Source organism: Syngnathoides biaculeatus, chromosome 5 (genome assembly GCF_019802595.1).
Source record: "Syngnathoides biaculeatus isolate LvHL_M chromosome 5, ASM1980259v1, whole genome shotgun sequence".
In the NCBI taxonomy this organism is placed as follows: Eukaryota; Metazoa; Chordata; class Actinopteri; order Syngnathiformes; family Syngnathidae; genus Syngnathoides; species Syngnathoides biaculeatus.
This window is the reverse complement of record NC_084644.1, coordinates 6,977,882-7,000,502: the sequence shown is the minus strand read 5'-3', so window position 1 is coordinate 7,000,502 and position 22,621 is coordinate 6,977,882. Positions and strand designations below refer to the sequence as shown.

At 43.7% G+C, this 22,621-nt stretch overlaps 2 protein-coding genes across 11 annotated transcripts in view; one reads left to right on the top strand and one right to left on the bottom strand.

The window, feature by feature from the left end:
* LOC133501221 (metalloreductase STEAP4-like) overlaps positions 1 to 22,621 on the bottom strand; it is an 89,945-nt gene that overhangs the window by 43,540 nt on the left and 23,784 nt on the right. The window lies entirely within an intron of this gene.
* Positions 19,577 to 22,621, top strand: part of LOC133501220 (G patch domain-containing protein 8) — a 49,820-nt gene continuing 46,775 nt past the window's right edge. The window contains exon 1 of the mRNA XM_061820812.1: positions 19,577 to 20,300. Within this exon, the coding sequence (XP_061676796.1) occupies positions 20,148 to 20,300 (153 nt within the window). The 5' untranslated portion in view covers positions 19,577 to 20,147. The remainder of the gene's footprint in view (positions 20,301 to 22,621) is intronic.

The following is a 22,621-nucleotide window of genomic DNA, read 5'->3' as shown; positions in this document are numbered from 1 at the left end:
GCAACCAGTTCAGTGTGTACCCCACCTCTGCAACCCTGGTGACGATAAGCGGCAAAGAAACTGGATGTATGGATATTTGGGACTTTGAAGTGACTCAGAAAGATTCAATAATTACATGATTGTCATGTGCTTCTGGAAGCGTATTGATAAGGCAAAATGGGATTTCTCCATTTCCCTTGGCCTGCTAACCTGCTGCATTCCATACACGAGAGGTTGATCACATTAAAGATAGACTGATAAAGTATGAGAGCACACAATTCAATGAAAGGGACCTTCAGAGTGATAGACGGGCTCAATGCATCACTGTGTTCTCAATAGAGCAAAAGCAACTTGCATGAGGGAGTAGAGCCTCTCCCCGTCTGCCGTTCTGCTTTGAACAGCAAAAATATGATGCGCCTCTTTTTTTTTTTTTTTTTTTTTTTGCAGGCGACAGAGTGCTTGTGTGTGTTCTCAGACTCAATTTTCGGACATTGTGTGATTGTTTTGGGCTTGGCAGAACCCTGGAAATTGCATTTTTCTCCCAGGTTAGATGGGAGTGCTGAGGGATGTTGTTGAAAAAGGACACACTGGGGACAACAACGGCTGTAAACACATCAGAGCAAATCACAGCATATCTCAGCACCCCGCTCATTACATATCCGGCGCAGAATGAACTATCACAAAGGATTGCTGATTGTGGAACATATTACATACATAAAACATTGAAAGTTTTGAAATATGTAAAAAAAAGAGAAAATAAGGACGGTGAGGGCAGCGTAGCTCTGTGTGGCGATCAAAATCTCATTTAAAGCTAGTTGTAAATAGATAACAGCCCGACAATGTGTTATAATTGAAATATGAATTTAAAAAACAGCATTATCAGTTGCCTAGACAGAACTCTATCATCTAACATATTGTGGATTATTTCAATAACTGGGTTGGAAAAAAGACAAAAACTAAACAAGCACAGAATCTAAGACTTTATGAACACTGTATGCAGTTTCTGTCTACTACACTGTAGTAACTACAGTGTATATGCTACAAAATAAAGAATACGCCGTCAAATCACACCATAGTGCGCCACATAAAAACAACTCTGTGATTAAATGATAACATTATTAATAAATTACATCACTGACGACTTGCCTATATTATTAGTCAATAACTGCAATTGCTCCCCCCAAAAAATACTAGTCTTGCCTCAGTTACCTTGAAGAAGTAATTTCGTTACTTTATTATGTCATGTCATGTCATGATACAAGCCACTTATCTTCACAAGGGTTGCGGGAAAGCCGGAGCCTATCCCAGCAAGCTTCGGGCGAAAGGCGGACTACACCCTGAACTGGTCGCCAGTCAGTCACAAGGCAGGTATCGACACCATCACTGAGCGGGAATCGATCCCACGCTGCCTGCACCAAAGGCAGGCGTGTGTACCGCTACACCATCAGTGACTCACTTTATAGATGACTTGATCTTAAAAGTAATGTCTGATTGCAATGATTTTAAAAGCATCTTAGTTGGAAAAAAGTAACTTTTTAGTGACTTTCAGAAGCATCTAAATGCCACTTATCCAAAGTACAAAAAAAAAGCTTTAATTGAACTATGTAACCCAATACTTGGTAACACACAAGTTACGGAATGATATCAACAGAGGAATGAAGATAGGCGGAAGTAAAACACAATATATGTGCGTGAATGAGAGGGGCGGAGGGGGAAGTGTGAAGCTCCAGGGAGAAGAGATAGCGAAGGTGGACGACTTCAAATACTTGGGGTCAACAATCCAGAGCAATGGTGAGTGCGGTAAGGAAGTGAAGAAACGGGTCCAAGCGGGGCGGAACAGTTCATCCGCCAGGATGAAGGGCAAAGTTTTTAAAACAGTGGCAAGGCCGGCCATGACGTACGGATTAGAGACGGTGCCTCTAAAGAAACAACAGGAAGCAGAACTTGAGGTAGCAGAAATGAAGATGTTGAGGTTCTTGCTCAGAGTGAGCACGATGGATAAGATTAGAAATGAGCTCACTAGAGGGACAGCCAAAGTTGGATGTTTTGGAGACAAGGTGAGAGAGAGCAGACTTAGATGGTTTCGACATGTCCAGAGGCGAAAGAGTGAGTATGTTGGTAGAAGGGTGCTGAGGATGGAGCTGCCAGGCAAAAGAGCGAGAGGAAAACCAAAGAAAAGGTTGATGGTTTTTGTAAGGGAGGACATGAGGACATTGGGTGTTAGAGAGGATGCACGAGATAGGCTTACGTGGAAGGCAATTGTGTGTGTGTTGGTGTGTGTTAGTAAACATGGAAGTGAGTGGTGGTGTGATATTGGGGGCATACACACGCACAGTGTGCATTCCATTGTGTGTCGAAGCAGGAGGAGGTTGAAAGCGGATTCTTACGCAGAAGGGAAGAAGAAAGCAGAAAACACAACTGCAAGTGCAGGATGGGGAGTTGCTCGACGTGATGATTAGCAGAAGGTTTGATATTTTTGTGTGTCTACGAGAGTAAGTGGAAAGCCAGTAAGGTTTGGGAAGAATTTAAATGATCTTACAGTCCTACAAATGAGAAGAGGAGTAGTGGTTATCTTAAAGGAAGAGTTAGTTAAGAATGTCCTGAAGCTGAAAAGAGTGTCAGATTAAGTGATGAGGCTGAAAGTTTAAATCAAGGGTGTTATGTTGAATGCAATTAATGGTTATGCCCTACAGGTAGGATGTGGAAGAGAAGAAAAAGAAATTCTGGAGAGGGCAAGACAAAGAACAACTGAGCATTACAGGTAGAAAGAGAACGAGAAAGAGAGAAAGAGTCGTGATGGTTGCAGCTTTTAATGCAATGCTGATGAAGCAAACAGGCGTGGTGAAGAAGTGATGGGAGAAGAACTTGGGAGGACCACAAGCTGGAGGATGTGGAAAAGGGATGGAAGTGGCTTCCGTGAACAATTTCTTCCAGAAGAGGCCCAAACAGAGGGTGACCGACAAGAGTGGAGGTAGAAGCACCCATTTTGTACAGACAAGGTAATCCGGAGGAGATTACCCTAGTAGGGGGACAGTGCGGCTCGACAGCATCGCAAGGCGGTGTGCAAAATGACTGGTGGTGAGGAAGATTTAAGAAGACAAACGCAGAGCAGAGAACCATGTGATGAAAGCTGAGAAAGGGAGGACGGTTGGGCAGCTTTCATAAAAAAAAAAAAAGGTGAGACGGGCTCTCTGCAGACAGGAGGAGCTTCCAGAAGACTGGACCACTCCAGCTAAAGCGATCAGAAAGACAGGCCGGCGAGTACACGGTGTCTTTTTTTGGTAAGAAATGAGAGAAGGAGACTTGGTGGGGGAACCTTAAAAGTACAGCACATCAACTTCATGCCTTTTACCCCTGAGTGACTTGTGGATCAAATTTGTCGGAAACTTCCTGGCCCCGGTCTCGTCTTCTTCTTACTAGCCCTGTGACACCGTTCTTAACGAAGCTTGTTTCTAATCCCTCTCCCACTCCCTCGCGCTCCCTTCACTTATTCTGAATTCTCCTCTCTCAGACTGTGTACGGTGCAGCGGATTCTGGCTGCAGTGTGTGTGTGAGAGAGAGAGACCGGTGGGTGGGTGGGGGGACCAGAGACAGAGAGAGAAAGACAGAGAGAGAGAGATACAAGAGCTTTCCTAAATCCCAGGTAAGTGCAAAGATGTCTGTGGGAGAATTTCATTTCATCAACTCTCATCCGGCCCACAAAGACGGACAGGGGTTTCCGAGTTATGAATCCAATAACTATTGTGTTTGTCTGTGTCTGCGCGTGTGTTCGCTTGTGCGTCGATGAGGAAGAGCGCAGAGGAGGCTGGTGGGGATGTTTATGGGAGTGAAGGTTACTCTGATAAATTCAAACTGAAGGTTAAAGGGGGAAAAAAAAAAAATAAGGACAGAAGGGTGGGAATAGGTGTGCGTGTCAAGGAGGCAGCGTGTCACACTGTTAACACTTATCGTCTATACCCATGCATAACAGGCTTGTATTGGCATACGCATTCACACAAATGTATATACCCTGCACAAATCAAACAGACACGCCAACCACACGACGCGATGAGCAGCGTACCGCTCGGGAGCCGAGGTCAGCCCTAAATCATTAAAGGTCACCATGGCGACCGGATTGAATTAAAGGCCTGCTTGATAGTCTCAGCCATGCACATTAAAACACACACAACACACACACACACACACACCACACACACACACCAGCCCACATTTGCACATTAATCACACGGAGCGAAGATGTAATGTGCATTGAAGTAGCTTTGCTTGCCCAAACAGCAAGACCCGAAGTAAAACGCTGAATGGAAGCAGGAGGACAACAGAGTGTCCAGAAAGCAGCCTGTCCGGAAGCAGTTGAGACTGATTGAATCAAAGAGTAGGCTGGGACTGGTCGTTGCGCTGGTTTTCTGGCTCCACAGTCTGCCGCCACTAAGACGACTGGCACCATCGCATAGTCTGGCCTGTGCTTAATTCTCTGCCAATGACTATTTGCTGACATGAAAATGTTGTTGTGTGAGGAGGGAAAAAATTGAAGCGAAATAAAAACAACAGAGCAGCTGCTGCTTATCTGCACGGCATCCCAGTAACAACACCGCAAAGCTCGATATAATGATTGTCATGGCGCAAAAAGAGTTTCCGGTTGGCTCTTCCAAGCGGAATATGTGTTGGGTTTTTTTTAAAGTCGAGTTTAAGCTCACAACAGGATACAAATATTGGGGGTTTCGTAGGTACCAGATCTACCTCGCAGTTCTGAGGTCTGGGGGTTCAAATCCATGTCAATGTGTGCCCTGTAATTGGATGGAGACAATGTTCCCTTCTAATTTTTGACATGTCTGAGGAAAAACACTGAGCCCGTGAGCGCCCCCATTGACCACTGTGAGCAACATCAGACTTATGCAGTGTGGTCAATCAGTGTCATCCATTGAAGTTACACGGCTCATTAAAAGGTTCAGATTACATTCCCATCAGAACCTTTTTAAGAACAATTTTGTGTTTTGCTAACTTACAGGAAAAATGTCAACAAACAATACAAATACATACCAATCTAACTATTAACTATTATATTGTTTCTTTTTTTTTTTCCAACCCACAATGATATCCCCGTCTGTTTTTCTTGGTGTTAAACTGAAATATTGCTTGCATAATATCTTTCGCAATGCATGTTGAAAGCTGAATGATGCTCCCAAACAGTTTTAAGGTTAATATTATGTTGCCTCCCATATTTAAAATACAGAATTAGCTTTTTGTGCACTGTATCATATGTGCTTTCATCCTGGATCAGGCTGTGTCAATTTGAATTTTAACATTAGCCACCATCTTATCCTGTACTTTCTACTTTGTCTTCAGACCAGGCTTTTTTTTTTTTTTTTTACTCCAAAAGAGAAAATCTCATCCAGTTTCACCAGTTTTTTTTCCATTATTCACATACCCCAATGTTTGTAATTATGAGTGTACCCTTTAAAATGGAGGGGGGGGGGCAGTGTCAGGTAAACAAGGAAGTAGCGTGTGTGGCCCGGTGTGGCCAGCAAAAAAACACGTCAGGCTGTAGTTCACTGTGCTGGATCTCATTTCCTCTGTGGTGAGAGTGCGCGACAAGTGCGCAAATGCGCAGTTGCGCAGCTTAGAGGGAACATTGGTTGGAGACCAGTCCAGGGTGTTCCCGGCCTGTAGCCCAAAGTCAGCTGGTATGGCCTCCGGGTTACCAGTGACCCTAATATCTCTTGTTCACCTGTGTGCTCTTCCAGTGCTTGTCCACTCAACCCACAAGTGAAGTCAATTTGATTTATAAAAGCAGGTTAAAAAAAACACACTTCTCGTTAATTATATGGAAATATGGAAAGTAACTGAACCCTGAACGAGTTTGCACCTTGGGTATAAAAATAAAAACACTTTCAAAGGAAGAAACCAAACACTGCGGGGTGACCACCTGCCTCAGCAGGTTGATTTGAGAAGGAGAGATGAGGTAGACAGAGAAAGAAAAGAAGATACAGGCAGGCAGGGGTGGGGGGGGGGGGTGAGCGAACAACGGGTACAACCACTGCGATACCGACAACAGTAAAACCTGCCGCACACTGGCGCTATCTCATAAGCCAAAAGTCATTTGCTCATTTGATGGTTTGCTGTGAACAGAAGATTCTTTTTGATTGGTCACCTGAATTCCTGCCCTCAGCACCCGCTGTAGCTCAAATAGTGCAAACACTGAATTTTTCACATCCTGAGGTGAAAAAAACAAAACGTTAGACTTTCGTCTCAAGGTCTCGTGAAGAAGTAAAAAAAAAAAAAAAAAAAAAAAAAAGGGAAAATTATTTGCACGCAGCGAGCTATCTGCTCAGCAAACGGTCTCGAATGACGGTTTGCTCGCCACACAGCTCCAGAGCGAGGCAGATTTAATAGTCCCATGATGACAACAACAATGACGATACTGGTCCACTCACAACGGCGCCGTCTCTAGCCTCAGCACTGCTGATAAAGAGTAGATAAATGTGAAGGCGCGCCTGCAGAAGCAATGAGCACCAGCCGTAAGGGAGAGGGAGAAAGTCAAAGAGAAACAAGTTACGAACATACTACATGGGTGAAGATGCAATGCGAAGGATAAAGTGGAGAATGGACGCTAGGTGCATCGATGGAGAACCCCCCCCAGCAGTCTAGGCCAATGGCAGCCTGACTAAGAAATGAGCTAGAACGAGCCTGAGTGATCCCACCCTGACTATAACCTTCACCCGAAAGGAAAGTGTGAAGTTTTCACTTGAATAGAGTCCTCAGGATTGTGCCAGGAAGGTGGTTCCTGGAGCCCGATAGCTTAAGGCACAACCTCATATTCTGCGTAAATGTTTGGAACCACAAGTAAATATCATCTCTGAGAGTGTAGCGTTCTACTGAACTGATCAGCCAGCACAAGTTGTTTGAGATACAATGTTCATGTCGTGATTTATATGTAAGGACAAGGTTTTTGAATTAATTTCCCAGTTTTATAGGAAGGCATTGCAATGAAGCTAGTACAGGGGAAATATTAGCTTCTTCTGCGTCTGGTTTCAACTTGCATACCAATGTTTAGGACCATCTGGAGTCTTTAGAAATTTATGGGACACCTGTTAGCAAAAGAGGTCAAATAATCCAACCTCGAGGTCACAAATGCATGAACTAATTTATCGGCTTAAGGGTGACAAGGTCACCAGGTGCTCCAGATCAGCAACAAAATCCGTGACTGGTCACTCCCTCATTGCAAGATTGTTCTTCATGTTCTCATACAATATTTGACAGTACTCATCCTTAACGAGTAACGTCTCATTACTGATCTTGCCTGGATGGGACATTGCTGGGTAGCTGTTCTCCTGGTAACCACCTTAACATTCTGTCTCTGACCACAATTTCTGCTTTAGCATATCTTGCATTCTGTCTACCTTTCCCCTGTTGCTATTTGGAATTCTGCTGTGTCAGTGTGTGTGAGTTTGTCTTGCTATCTGTGCATTCCTGAGTTTGGAGACTCACTTGTTCGGGTCTCCCCAAAACCTCCTAATCCTGCACAATACTCTTTATCTGAACTTTGAATCTGGACCTGTCAAAGTTGATATTAAATGTTATCAACTATTAGTGAGGTCTGCTTTCCTACATGGGGATTCTCCACACAGCCGTTGTACCGAACGAGTACAGGCACTTTGGAATCTGGTGGGCATGTCTACCTAACAGTTCTGAGGTTTGGAGTTCAAATTGTAGCTCTGGCCACCCTCTAAGAAGTTTGCAGATTCTCCCATGATATTGTGGGTTTTCTCTGGGCGTCCATTTTCTATTTGCACTTCACGTAAAGTGAAGATTCTAAATAGTCCATCGGTGTGAGTCATGTTATTATGCATCATCAGAGAACCAGAAAAGTAACTACACTCTCAGAAGTACTGGACAAATACAAATACTTGATGTCACAATTTAACTTGTGTTAGAATTATTCCATTTTCTGAAGGTTTTGTCAAAGTGAAAACAGTTCCCTTGCCCAGTATCAAAAATAGCATGGCCTAATTATCTAACAAAGAAAACAGAGATACAGTGACCTAGGATTTTTTAAACTTTTGTTAATGGAATTTATTTGTTCTTTTTCATACATGAGTCACAACTGAACCATTCCCTGAGCCCAACAGCGTTAAAAAAAAAACCTGCTCTCTCGTCAACTTGGATTATTCATCCCGAACTATGTTAGCAGCCTCCTAACCAACTGACTAGTAGATAACGAAACAGAAATTCTCGTTTTATCTTGTATTCATTTTATTTTATTTGTTCATTTCAGTGAGAGTGGGATGTTTTCCCAGCAAGAGAAACAGAAATAGCCTAGTACCGTCATCTTTTGCCCACAAAGTTAGCGTGCTAGCATCCAAGTTTATGTCAGGTTGGTCATCATGCTTTTGACTTTGTACGCAACCTCGAGGCCATCTCTCGCTCTCTCACATGACATACACGGCCTTCAATAATATTTGGACTGCTAAGCATATAACTGTACCCGCATCGGAGCCCTGCAAGGCATCACTTAGCGTGAATCCTCGCTGAGCTCCGAGGGGCACACAGCCAGGCCAGATAAGGGCTTCCCCAAAATGTGCTACGACCGCTATGATAGCTCCCCGTGCTTTCATCCTCACGCCTGCTGCACGCTCGTTGTGCGCCGGGCTGGGCGGGGGCACCTCTGCTCCCTCTAAAACCGCATTTAATCTCAAGCATCGCTGCTTTGAAGTACAATAACTAAAGATGAGCGTACTCTTGAGTGTTCTTTTTTGTTTGACTCAAATTAGCTGAACAAAGCGCGTTGCCTTGTGTCCAATGGGACGGACCAAAGGCAACACAAAGCACGACTCATCTATTATTTACTCAGCTCCACCGGTATTCCACTAAATAGTCAGAGTCGCCGTATCAAACCCCATCTCTGTAGTCACAAGCAAGAAAAACATATTCATGTGATTTCTGCCACCCAGTTGCGGCAGCAGCTTTTGATCTCGGGCGCAGGATTTTTAATGAGGCTTTACAAAGGCAAACAAGCATGTGAGTGAGAGGTGAAACACGTGCAAGTATACACACAGGTATACACACACACACACACACGCTAGTGTAAATAATGTGTAAATAGTAAAATGGATATCAAAGGGTGTATAATTTCAAATATTTCTATTCAATACTGAGCTGTTTTTCATCGTACTAAAATGCATCTAGGTTAACTTGTTATTACTTATATTTAAACATTTTAAAATTCATTTAAAATTCTTTATGTTGGAACACGTTTTGACTTATTCCCAACTGGCCTACAGTATGTCCCTGCACAAAATGTGTCCGACTTTCAAAGCAACGCTACATTGAACCCAGTCTACACTAACTCTGAATCGCGGTTCTGTATTAGACTATTATAAAATATGCACTGGAAAGAAAGGGAAAAAAAATGTGACATGTGCGTAGGCGCTTGCTCTACCAGCTCATCGTGGAGAGTTGTCAATAAATGTGTAAAACATCAAATATGTTTTACCACTGAGTGGCTAGTAGACACACACACAATTGCAATACGATGTTGTCCATACCCTTGATCCACGATACTTTTCATCTTTTTCACAAGCTGACACTTCATACTTATGTTCCCTACATTTTTTTTTGCATACCTACACCAGGAGCCCACATATCGAAAACTAAACATAAATCACCTTCTACTCCTAAATTCTCTTTATTTCTCTTTCGCTCATAATATTCTCTCTTACCTTACACAAACACACCTCCGAAAAATTGTGCCAAGACCAATTACAGAGAACCCATCGGTAAATTTGACTTCCATTTACATTTAGATTACAGAATATTTCACTTTTCTTTCTTTACACAGTTAGAAACCAATACGCGCACGGTTGTGGGCGTACTGTATTCGGACGCACACAACTGTTTGTCACAGTTTTATATTGACGTGTGCACACACACACAAACGTGTTGGCTGACCGAACACATTACTCTTAAGTTCCCTCTCAAACAACACGAGTTGAGCAAGCACTTGGAAGTGGAGCAACACTCGTGTAGGAGAGTACACAAACAAATGGGCTGACTCGAGCGCACTACCACAAACACACAGCAATAAATCTCAAATGTTCACACATGAACGAAAGCACATACGAGAGTGGCAAATCCCAATTTCACTGCCCACAATCTGAATGCGAGCACTCAAGAGGCTCCCCTCACCGCGGATTTAATTTCTAGCATCTATAATATCTGTGATCCTATATGTTGTAGTATAGTCATAAGAAATGGTGGAAACCGAATTAATCTGTTCAATGTTCAAAATGTGGCCCTGATAGAAACTATATTGTTTAGCAGTCACTCACATTTGAAATATGTACGGGTGTGGTCAGTCATGGTCGCAGATAAAGTTGCGGGTGTGATTAGGGATGGAATCTCAAGACCTTAAAATAACTTACTGGATTAATATAACATAACTCTGGCAGCATCTTTCGGCCAAACTCCTACGATGAACTGAGGGGATGAGCGTCCAGTTTTGTTTAATGAAAAAATGTGCCCTTCTGATATTTTTTTTTTTTGGGGGGGGGGGGGCATTTTTATTCATTTACATGCAGAGCAGAACTTGAGGTAGCAGAAATGAAGATGTTGAGGTTCTCGCTTGGTGTGAACAGGTTGGATAGGATTAGAAACGAGCTCATTATTAGAGGGACAGCCAAAGTCGGATGTTTTGGAGACAAGGTTAGAGAGAGCAGACTTCGATGGTTTGGACACGTTCAGAGACGAGTGAGTGAGTATATTGGTAGAAGGGTGCTGAGGGGAGACAAGAGGACAGTGGGTGTTAAAGGGGAAGATGGACGAGATAGGCTTGGATGGAAAAGGATGACACGCCGTGGCGACCCATGACGGGACAAGCTGAAAGGAAAAGAAGAAGAACTGTAAATGAAAAATAAAATAAACAAATATATAACTGAATAGAAAACAAAAACTTCAAACTCAGAAAAATCATTTCCAATTTCATCGCCGCGACTGCCGTAAATAGGAGGCCGGCTTGCTAGAACGCGCCTTTATGTGTGTGCACTCGACGTATTGGCCACACCTGAATCAAGCGACGAGGTGGATGATAGTCGGAGTTAATTTTTTTTTTTTGGGGGGGGGGCACTGATTGTTTAGGAGCAGGCTTGTTTGGTTGTCAACGTTTATGAAATAAACACGTAAATTAATGTCAAGACTACACAAAATAAGCGACATTTTTCAATATTTTTTTTACTCGTAACAATTTTTACACGCGCTCGTCAAATGTGAGTGACTGCTGTATAGGTAACATTTCATCTTCTTCTTTGTCAAATGTTTGGGGTATGCACTGGACTTGTTGCCACCCAATCACAGGGCACACGCACAAAAACCGTTCATTCAGACTCACAATGACACCTACGGACAATGCTTAAGTCTTTATTTAACCTAATTTGCATGTGTTCTCTCTTGAGAGAAAACCTCTCAAATTGGACAACAATAGCTCTTTTTTTTAACCACAGGTCTTTCAAACCAGCACTCCAAGTCAAAATCTGAACATTGTTGCCCTCAAAGGAATGTCCCTTAAATCATTTTGAGATGCAAATGAACTGCTGAGTCTAGACCAAAGCAGAAACCGCTCCCCCATCTTGTGCCATGAGTTTGTGTAAGGGTTTTTTTTTTTTGGCTCGCCGATGTAGAGGACATTGCACTCCAAACTAGACTGCACTGAAAAACAACATTGCTGAGTTTGCATCTGGGGATTTTGTCCTTGAGGTAAAACAACTTTAGTCTGAGGGGATGGTTCGGTTGGAAATGCATGGGGGAAAAATTCTTTTGAGTTCCTCTGACAAACCTGAAACACGAGGGAGCACCACATTCCACCTCCCGTTTCTGTCTTCAAACTCGGGTTGCAGACTTGGGCTCTTTTTTTGCCCAGTTGGGATCCCGACAGTTATTAAAAGCCTACCCGATGTATGTTTTACTCATACTGTCTTCTATTGTCAGATAGATATGAATCTTCTGTGCTCTGTTTTTGTGGGTTGTACTGGGCATTGAGAGTAAAAGAGCAGGTACTGGTCTGTGAGGGTAGCTGTTTTGTAGAACGTAATTGAAGAAGCCTTTGGATTAAAGATGTAGATTCCAGTTACCTTGATTCAGGCTCTGCAGAAATGAGAAGACTGAGTCACACAGTTCTAAAATAACAAGCTCAGCCTTCTTGCTTCAGTTGTTTTTTTAGTCACTTCCAGTCGAATTTTACTGTAAAAGCTTCACATAAAAGAAGACTAAACACTGTATATTTAAATACCAAAATTTTCAACTCATACTAATGAAAGTGAAATGGATAAATGGATTAAAATTACATTAATTAGCGGTGGAAAAACAACATTGTCAACACTTGCATGAAAGAAATCCAAAGAATTTCAAGTGGAACCCGTCGTGGTCAACTACAACCGTGCCGGTCTCGTTTTGACAGGGATTCCGTGAGGACACTACGAATAGGATCAGGGACACACGAGTATCCTCACTCACGCACTCTTCCCAGCTTCTGGATCCTAATAGTGAATCTGACGCTTAAGCAGCATGCCTACGAAAGCAATATGCAGCCCAACTGTAATACTTCAGCAGCTTATAAGCAGAGACAAGTAGGGAAGAGAGCCAGAGGCAGCAACTGGGGAAAACAGATACCACCATGATTTTTCCCTTCTCTCTTTTTCTCTCAATGTCTCCCACCCACCGAGCCAGACCCCCACACCTCGTCTCTCTCCCCTCTCGCTTGCATATATTGTACTGCATCATTTTGAGCGGTAATGAGTGCAGCAGGAGCAGGAAGGGAGCAATGAAAAGAGGCGGCACTTAAGGGAATTAGAGTGTTTAAAATATACCTAAAGGTTTCATCTTGTGAATCACCAGTGCAAATACCCACACCCACCCTCAAATCATGCTCATGCATATTCAAAGGGAGCCAATTAGTGTCACCTGATCTACAATATAGCTTCTTGAGAACCTTCCTCTAAACTTGGGGGGAAAAAATTAGCTTATTTCTCATCATTCTGCAGTCCTGGTGATTTTTGCAAATGTCGTTTGGATTGTGTGGAGAATGCACACATTACTACTGCAATGTCCACATAGTGGCTGTCTTGCACATGGAAATACTGGATATCACCTTGAAGGGCTTGCGATCATAACGACATTAACTAAAGAAGTAGGGAGCATGAAGGTAATTTCCTGAATTAAATGTTTTTATCTTTTCAGGACGAGGGAATGTTATTTAAAAATGGATACTGAAATCGTAGCGACCGGTGCATTGTCACTGCTCTTTGCCTTAGAAAATACACTGAGCTGGCGATGAATATGTATGTCTATAGATGTCTCAGTATCTGTCTGCATGCGCTCTAATCAGATTTACCAACATCGCATAAGATCAGCAGATCACCCACTGCAATGGGCACATCTCTAAGGACACGCCCGCTGCGCTGGAACGCCCGGCTTGGCGCAGACCGGTCTGACAAATTGTCAAATCCCTGCAGCAAGGCATGTTCTTGCGCAAAATCTGAATCTGCCAGCACTTACACACTACTGCAATTAAGCGGTCTATGAAAATGGAGCAACACCCCATCCATCCATCCATTTTCTGAGCCGCTTATGCTCACGAGAGTCGCGGGAATGCTAGACCCTCTCCCTGGTGTCATCAGGCAGGAGGCGGGGTACACCTTAAACTGGTTTCCAGCCGATCGCAGGGCACATGGAGACGGACAACAGTCGTAGTCACAATCACACCTATGGGCAATATAGAGTGTCCAATTAATCCAAGTTTTTGGAACGTGGGAAGAAAACCTACCCAGGCACGCAAACTCCACACAAACGGGGCCGAGATTTTAACCCACTTCCTCAGAGCTGTGAGGCCAAAGCTCTACAGCTGCCTACCGTGCTGCCGAGCAACACCCCATTACAAAGACGTCACTTGACGGTGTAGGCGTTGTGGGTAACCTTGGCTTGTTTACAGTGCACGATGGTACAGTGCACATCTCGGGCACGGCAGCGAGGCCCGTGGCTTTGATCAGAGACTTGGGGGGAGGAGATAAGTGATGTTACTTTTAAATTTTGCTAGCTTGTTTTAATGTGCATATCTTTCCTTTAATTTGTGTAATGTGTAGGATGGCAGAATTGTTTGATTACCTTATTAAAATAGCTAACTATAATAAACACTGAGATTTGGTTTCCATTATAAACTAAAGAACTAAAAAAGAAAAACACTACTTTACTCTGTTTTTTCTGCATAGGTTGGCTGTCAATTACAAGAAAATAAAATAGAACATCTTGACCCCGTAAACTCAGTCCCAGGTTCAAATTGGGGCGGGACAGCACAGTAGGTTAAAATCTCAACAACATCCCTAAAGGCAGGTGACAACACATTTACATGAGGAATTCTAGACATTTGTAAACAAGCGCTTAAAATGTCAATTTTCATCAAAAAACAAAAGGAACTTGCTGGGGTTCACAAACTAAAAATCAACCAAGGAGTAGCAATACGACTGAAGCACAAGTATACTTTTTAATGTCCAAAATCTTCACAAAAGAACAAAACTTGTCAAACCTGTGCAAAACTCAGCGTCCTCGATAACAGCTGCACATGAATGAGCCATTATTATGTGTAGAATTACAGCTCTCTATTCATGAAGATGAATAATAAATTGAGTGATTCTTCATCCCCACTCCCCCCCAAAATTTAAAAAATTCAACAAAGGCCATAAATCATTAAGTTGGGGGTAAAAAAAAAAAAAAAAAAATCCCAGAATTCTTTCGCATCAAAAGTTTTATTGTTAACATTTGTCTCAAAGAGACATAAAGGTTTCATATGGTGTTCACTAACAGCTGATTTATGAAGTTATGATGTTTTACAAAAAAGTGAAATAAACTTTACGAGAATACACTAACGCACATTTGGCCACATATTTTTTACGGCGCTTGCCGCAGCCGATCCCAGCTGACTTTGGACGGGGAGGCGGAGTATGCCCCGGAGTCGTCCAAAGTCGGTCGCAAGGCAGCAAAAGCTGCAAAAATGCGAAAATAATGACATAAAGATTACATAGGTCAAATGACACTGAGACGACCGATGATCATTTCTCAGCGTGACATTCGGTCTCCCATCACACAGTACAAGCCCTCAATAACCATTACATCGCTTGATGTTTGTGTGTGTGTGTGTGTGTGTCAAAGAGCAGGAGTGTTCATCATCTGTCACCTTTTTTTGCGTGGAACATGAAAAGAAAGGTGAGAGAATCCCCAATGAGTACAAAGACAAAATTGAGAGCCATCAAGCACTCGCTGGCTTGCAGCCTCACTTTGAATCGCGCAGTTTGTGACTGGGAGGTGACTTACTCGACCCGTGATGTCATCTTCAAAGAGATGAGACTGAAAAGCTGGCAACTTGGATGTGACTTGCCCTGACCTTGGGCACGGGATACAGACTTGGCAGAGAGCTACAAGGACTACATGGCTACTCAGCCTAACAAGTATAAGAGGTTGAGATTCAAACCCTGACCATCAGAACTGTGAGGCTGACATGTGAACAACGTTTGCACAAACAAATTATTATACAGTGGGTATGTAAAGTATCCAGACCCCCTTCACTTTTTGACTATTATATTTCAGCAACTTTCCCCCTCATTACTGTACATACCGAAATGCAGGACTCCGAGGCAAGGGCATCATATTGAGTGGTTTGATCTCAGAAGGAGGTCAAACACAGAACGGCAGTCCAAAACAGGTGGAAGCACAAAAACGTGCACAAGGTCCGATAACTATGAGGCAAACTAAGGAACATCGACAAGACGAAAACCCTAACAAAACCAAAGAGGCACAGGTTTGCTATGACAAAGGATTGCTCTACGCTAAACTTGCGAACTTACGCACAGTACCGGACTATCCCAGGATGCAATAAAGCATATGCAACGAACTGGCAAATGCCAATGACATATTCACCACTTAATTGCTTGAACAATTTGCGTCCCAAATGTAACACAGTTGTGTGACAGCAGTCAGACGTGGTACCGCCAGGGTAGTGGTTTGGCCCTGCCCCTCACAGGAAGCCCGACCCACAGCAGTGGCTATGCCATGCCCCTGACACCATATTGACAGAAACAAACAATTGTTGACATTTTTGAAGATTTATTTAAACTCGGCTGCGGTCCATCGATTCTGATCATCCTTGAGTTGGTTCTCCACCTTCATTGGAGAACCATTCCTAAATCTGACAGTCTGGCCAAACTGAGCAAGAATATGGGAGAGGGAGGTAAAGAATAACCCAAAAATCATTGTGGCTCCAGAGATGTAATCGGGAGATGGGAGAAAGTTCCAGAAAGTCAATGATCGCTGCAGCCCTCTACCAGTCGGGGATTGATGACAGAGTGGCCTGATGTAAGCCTCTCTTCAGTTCAAGACACATGAAAGCCCACCCGCTGTTTGCTATAAAAACATTTTTAAAAAACACCTGAAGGATGGTGAGAAATAAGGTTCTCCGGTCTGAGACCGAGATAGCAATTTTTGGCCTTAATTCTAAGCGGTATGGGTGGCGAAAACAAGACTCTGTTCATCATCTGTCCGACAGAGTCCCAACAGTGAAGCATGGTGGTGGGAGCATCGTGCTGTGGGTGTGTTTTTCAGCGCCAGGGACAGGACAACTGGTTGCAATTGAAGAAAATGGGGTTAAATACAGGGATATCTTGGACGAAAACCTTCTCCAGAGTGCTCAGGACTTCAGACTGGGCTTAAGGTTCATCTAGCGACAAAACAATGATCAATAAGTTCCCAGCGAAAATAACGACGGAAGTGGCTTCACAACAACTCTGTGAATGTTCTTGAATGGCCCAGCCAGAGCCCTGACATAAACCCAATCGAGCATCTCTGGAGCGACCCAAAAATGGCTGCCCACCAACATTCACCATTAAACATGACAGAACTGTACAGGATCTGCAGGGAGGAATGGCAGAGAATCCCCAAATCCAGATGTGGAAAAAGACTCAAAAGCAGCTGAAAAAGGTGCTTCTACTAAATACCGAGTAAGGGGTCCAAATACTTATGCCTGTGTGGTATTTTTCAAAAAAAAATCTGTTTTATTGTCTGTCAATATGTGGTGTTATGTGTACATTAATGAGGAAAAAAACAATGTCGATTATTTTAGCAAATGGCTGCAATATAAGTGAATAATTTAAAGGGGGTCTGAATACTTTCCGTGCCAACTGTACATCTACAGCGTAAGGTCCTCTTTCTCTTCTTTGCTTCAACAATTTGCCTTTCCTGTATCAAAAATTAGTCTCCGCAGGCATCTTAAATCACTAAAAGTCAAAAATTGTGAGAGAAGCATTAGTCATCCATTTACCTTAAGACACGTTTTTACAGACTTGTGATAATTTTCCAACAGAATAATACATTCTATAAGAAAAGTTTTTGCTTACCGTCACTCAATGCATGGGGGGGGGGGGACGAGCAATAACAAAATGTAATTTTCAGTAGATGCAGTTATAATAGACCATCACGCTTCCTGAGTCTGTGCTTGCAAAGCAATGAAATATGTCAGCAAAACAGTGTCAACCGCCTTCCACCCAGGAGTCGCTGCTTTCAGATGCATACAATACTTTCTGGGTCCAACATTACATACAGTACACCTACACAATCTAATGACATTCCAAGCGAGAAATGTACAGAATATGTAGCATTTACAACGATTACATGATGCTCAGAGAGTGATTCAATAAATAACATTTTCAGATTATCACCAAGGAAAATTGTTTGGCATATTTCGGTCACTTCACTACATCACAAGAATTTAATTAAAACTTACAACGTCAACGTTCTTACATTAACATTCAGAGATTAGTAGCTGGATTCTCTCCCCTCATACCTGCCACATTTCATTGGGTAATATTAAATATTTGCTGAAAGCCAAACTGTGTACAGTCAGATCCGCAAAGATCCACAATAGCCCTCAGTTTAATGGCTTATAATCGAAATATGATTTTTTTTCAAAATGCACAGCAAGCCTTCAATTTGCACAAAAAAATTGACTGCCGGTATTTGCTCCCCGCCGCAGATTTATTGTCTATGAAAATATATCCAAAAGTACCTTTTAAAAAAAAAAAAAAAAAAAAAAAATCAGATTTAGCTTTCAGAATACAATCCTCATAACAAACATTAAGTATAATTGATTTAAAATTGCAACAAACACTGTTTGGAAATTAAAACCTAAATATAGTATAGTAAAAAAATAAATACTTAAATTTTGATACGAATGAAATGTATTGCACATAAGTTAAAATAAAAAATTGTACCTCTCAAGAATGAAATGCAAATGTACAGTACTGTGCAGCACGGTGGTGCAGCTGTAAGGGGATGGCCTCACAGTTCTGAGGACCCGGATTCAATCCCAGCCCTCCCTTGTGGAGTTTGCATGTTCTCCCCATCCGTGCCTGTGTGGGTTTCCTTCGGGCACTCCGGTTTCCTCCCACATCCCAAAAACATGAACCGGACACTCTAAATTGCCCCTAGGTGTGAATGTGATTGTGAATGGTTGTCTGTCTTCATGTGCCCTGCGATTAGCTGGGAACCAGTTCAGGATGTACCCCACGTCCTGCCCGTTGACAGCTGGGATAGGCTCCATCACTCCCGCGACTCTTGTGAGGATAAGCGGCTAAGACAATAGATGGATGGATGTACAGTACTGAAAAGTTAAACAACAAACAAATGAATTGTACTTAGGCAGTGATTCTTTTGTTTGCCATTAGAGGGAGGCCAGTAGTGGTCCGAAACTGTTTTAAATTGCAAAAGAATTAAAAAAAAAAATACCTTCAGTACAGCGGCGCATCGGCACACCTGTAGAGCATTGGCCTCAGAGTTCTGAGGACCTGGTTCAAACCCCGGCCCTGCCTGTGTGGAGTTTGCATGTTCACCCCGTGCCTGTGTGGTTTTTGTCCAGGCACTCCGGTTTCCTCACACATTTCCAAAACCTGCATTCATTTTTCTAATTCTAAATTGCCCCGAGGTGGGATTGTGAGTGTGACTGTTGTCTGTCTCCATGTGCCCTGCGATTGGCTGGCAACCAGTTCAGGGTGTACCCCGCCTCCTGCCCGTTGGAAACTCCCACGACCCTTGTGAGGATAAGCCGCTCAGAAAATGGATGGATGGATACCGTCAATACTTTCACTGCTCCTCCTTGCACCTCGTTAGTGAACAGCTCCGCGATTACACTGTTACAGCTGCTTCTCTGTCCCTCATCTTAAAACCCAGCATTATTAAATCTACATCATATTAGTAATTAAAATCCTACTACTGCACACACACTGTTGAATGGAAATCTATACACAAAGTAGAATCCTATCCATACACACGTGCTGGAATGGAAATGATCTGGAAAAGCAAGAGGGAGAGAGAGATAGAGGAGAGAGAGAGAGAGACAGAGAGAGAGAGAGAGAGAGAGACAGAGAGAGAGAGAGAGAGAGAGAGAGAGTGTATATTTCTTTCGTAGGAAAGAATTTGATCCACATCAGCCCGCCTTGATCGGCTCGAGCCTCGACCATAACTCCTGTGGACGGATTTACGCCTCCTCCTCCTCGCACACCTCTGGATTTAATTCATAGCACGGGGACATCTTAAATCTGGAGCCAATCAATAGAGATCATCAAGAGGCAGAAGGAGGAGAAGAGTCGCGAGGTGGGGGAGCGGGGGGGTTGAGTGGGGATGGGAGGAGTGTCACACCTCCTCCTCCTCCTCCTCAAACATCTTTCCGTGCGTGGAGTAGGAGCAGCAAAAGTGCACCAACCCGAGAGGAAGAAGCGATGAGGGACACGGAGGTGGGGGCGAGATACAAACCGGAGCCACCTCCAAAAAAAAAAAAAAAAAAAAGGCGCGCATTCATTCATCTCAGCCTGACCGAGGACAGCATGCCAAGCGCCTTCACACTCCAGCGGCTCGGCTCGGTCCAAAACATCCCACGCCCCTCCCGCTCTCTTTTTCTTTCTTTCGCACATGTGCGCATATAGTTCTCATCCCTACTCCTCATGTGCACACTTGCGAGTGAGTAGCAAGGGGGGGGGGGGTGTGAAGCGAGGAGGGCGCGAGGAGCGAGGCTGTCCTCACCTGCGCCCGACTTTGACGCACTCCGGGACGCCACCGCGGGGGCGGCGACGCGAGGCGGCCGTCACATGGGCCCCGAGCCCCGCGAGTCCCCCGGGATGGCGTGCGGCGCCTGTTACTACCTGGTGATCAGCTCCACGCATCTCAGCAACGGACACTTTCGGCGCGTCAAAGGGGTCTTCAGGGGGCCGCTTTGCACCACAGCCGTGTGTGAGTCACCGGTAGGTACCCTCTTTTCCTCCACTTCGAGCTGCATGCACCCCATCCACTTGCGCAAGGAGCTTTTTGTTTCGAAAGTAGCGGAAAACTCTCGTAGCCGCAGGCAACTCCGTTAAACGACAGTTGATGACTGAGCTGGACTCTTTATTATTGTAAGGGGTATTGGAATATGAATACCACGATTTGGTATTGAAGCAGAAAGTCATTGTCCCTCCATGCTAATTCCCTCTCCCAAGGCTATGGGAATAAACAAATGGAATTGCATTAGAGTGCTTTCGGGAAGAGATTACCTGGCCTGTTGTAAATAGCACTCATTATCGGAGGTGTGTTACTAATAGGATGTGTGTTGCTTCGTGTGTGTGTGTGTGTGTGTGTGTGTGTGTGTGTGTGTGTGTGTGTGTGGTGTGTGTGTGTGTGTGTGTGTGTGTGTGTGTGTTCTATTGTGTAGGTGCACCGGAGCAGCCTACGAGAATAATGCCACAACCTTATTCTTGTGCCTTTGCCACTACCACCAAAATGGCATTTAGTGTCAAAGAGAGCGTATGTGTGAATCTCTGGAGTCGGTACCATTCTTTAGTACGGCCCGTCTTCGCTCACTGATACTACTACTACCCAAACAGACGTAAGGAGAGTGGCAGAGACGATGGAAAAAGTTGTGCTTGACATCACCGGGAAACTTTCTAATCTTGACGATTATGACGATAACAAAACATGGAGGCATACACAAACAAATGCCGATCCTTGTTGTGGTCCGAAAAGCCCAAACCTGAACTAAATACGGTCATTGCGCCACATCTGGCCCGTTCACGGACTTTAAGTGGCCCCCACAGTCTTTCTGATGTCCATCCATCCCTCCATTTTCTTTTCTGCTTATCCTCACGAGGTTTGCGGGGAGTGCCGGAGCCTATCCCAGCTGTCAACGGGCAGGAGGCGGGGTACACCCTGAACTGGTTGCCAGCCAATTACAGGGGACATCGTGACAAACAACCGCACTCACAATCACACCTAGGGGCAATTTAGAGTGTCCAATTAACCCATTCGCAACAGGCATCCATCCATCAATTTTCTTTGCCGCTTATCCCCACGAGGGTCGGAGAAAGAGCCAGAGCCTATCCCAGCTGTCAACGGGCAGGGGGCAGGGTACACCATGAACTGGTTGCCAGGCAATTACAGGGGACATCGTGACAAACAACCGCACTCACAATCACAACTCGGGGCAATTAAGAGTGTCCAATTAACCCATTCGCAACAGACATCCATCCATCCATCCATCTTCTTTGCCGCTTATCCCCACGAGGGTCGGAGAAAGAGCCAGAGCCTATCCCAGCTGTCAACGGGCAGGAGGCAGGGGTACACCCCGAACTGGTTGCCAGCCAATTGGAGGGCACGTACAGACAAACAACCGTACTCACAATCGCACCGAGGGGCAATTTAGAGTGTCCAATTAACCCATTCACGGGCAGGGTGGCAATTTTTTTGCCTTATTGAGATAAAAGTCTCCTAACAGGCCACAATCAAGGAAATAACACTTCTTTTTCATTTATGGTTAAGTTATATGATAACTTTACTCATTTATAATCTGCTGCCCACGAGAGGGTATTTGGGTTTTCTTAGATACCAATTATGGTTTCAGATTTAAATACTTAAATATTTTGATATACAGAAGGAAAATCATGATGTCCCAAAAATGGGACGCTGCCCACATATGGGTTACTGTTGCATGTTTTTGGAATGTGGGAGGAAACCGGAGTGCCCGGAAAAAAACCCACGGAGAGAACATGCAAACCGGGATTGAACCTGGGACCTCAGAACTGTGAAACAAACGCTTTACCAGCTGATCCACCGTGCCGCCCTTTCTGAAGTCAAAAGGTAAAATGTGCGTTACTTTGATTTTCATAACTTGTTTCTTTCAGTGTTGTGCTGATTAGGCAAAATTGCCGCAACAGTGAGCGAATTTTCTGACCTCTCCATTTCATATTTTTATAATGATTTGGGAGTCCGGCTAATGTGGCTTAATGGGCCATACTCATAATGTCGGCACACTTTAAAACACAGCGAAATTCACTGTCGTGTTTTGTTTGTAAATACAATAAAATGTGCTTAATGGGGTCGTTCTTAAAACATGCCAAGATTGGGAAGATTATAGTACTGAATTGTTGGGATATATCTTCCGAATTTTTGTTAATCTGATAAGTGGGGCAAAAAACTATATCTGTGACACAATACTTTTTTTTTTTTTTTTAACCCATTAGTACCAGTGGAGTATGGAATTTGGTATCAAACTACATTATTTATACCCACAACTAGAAAAACTACATCTTGC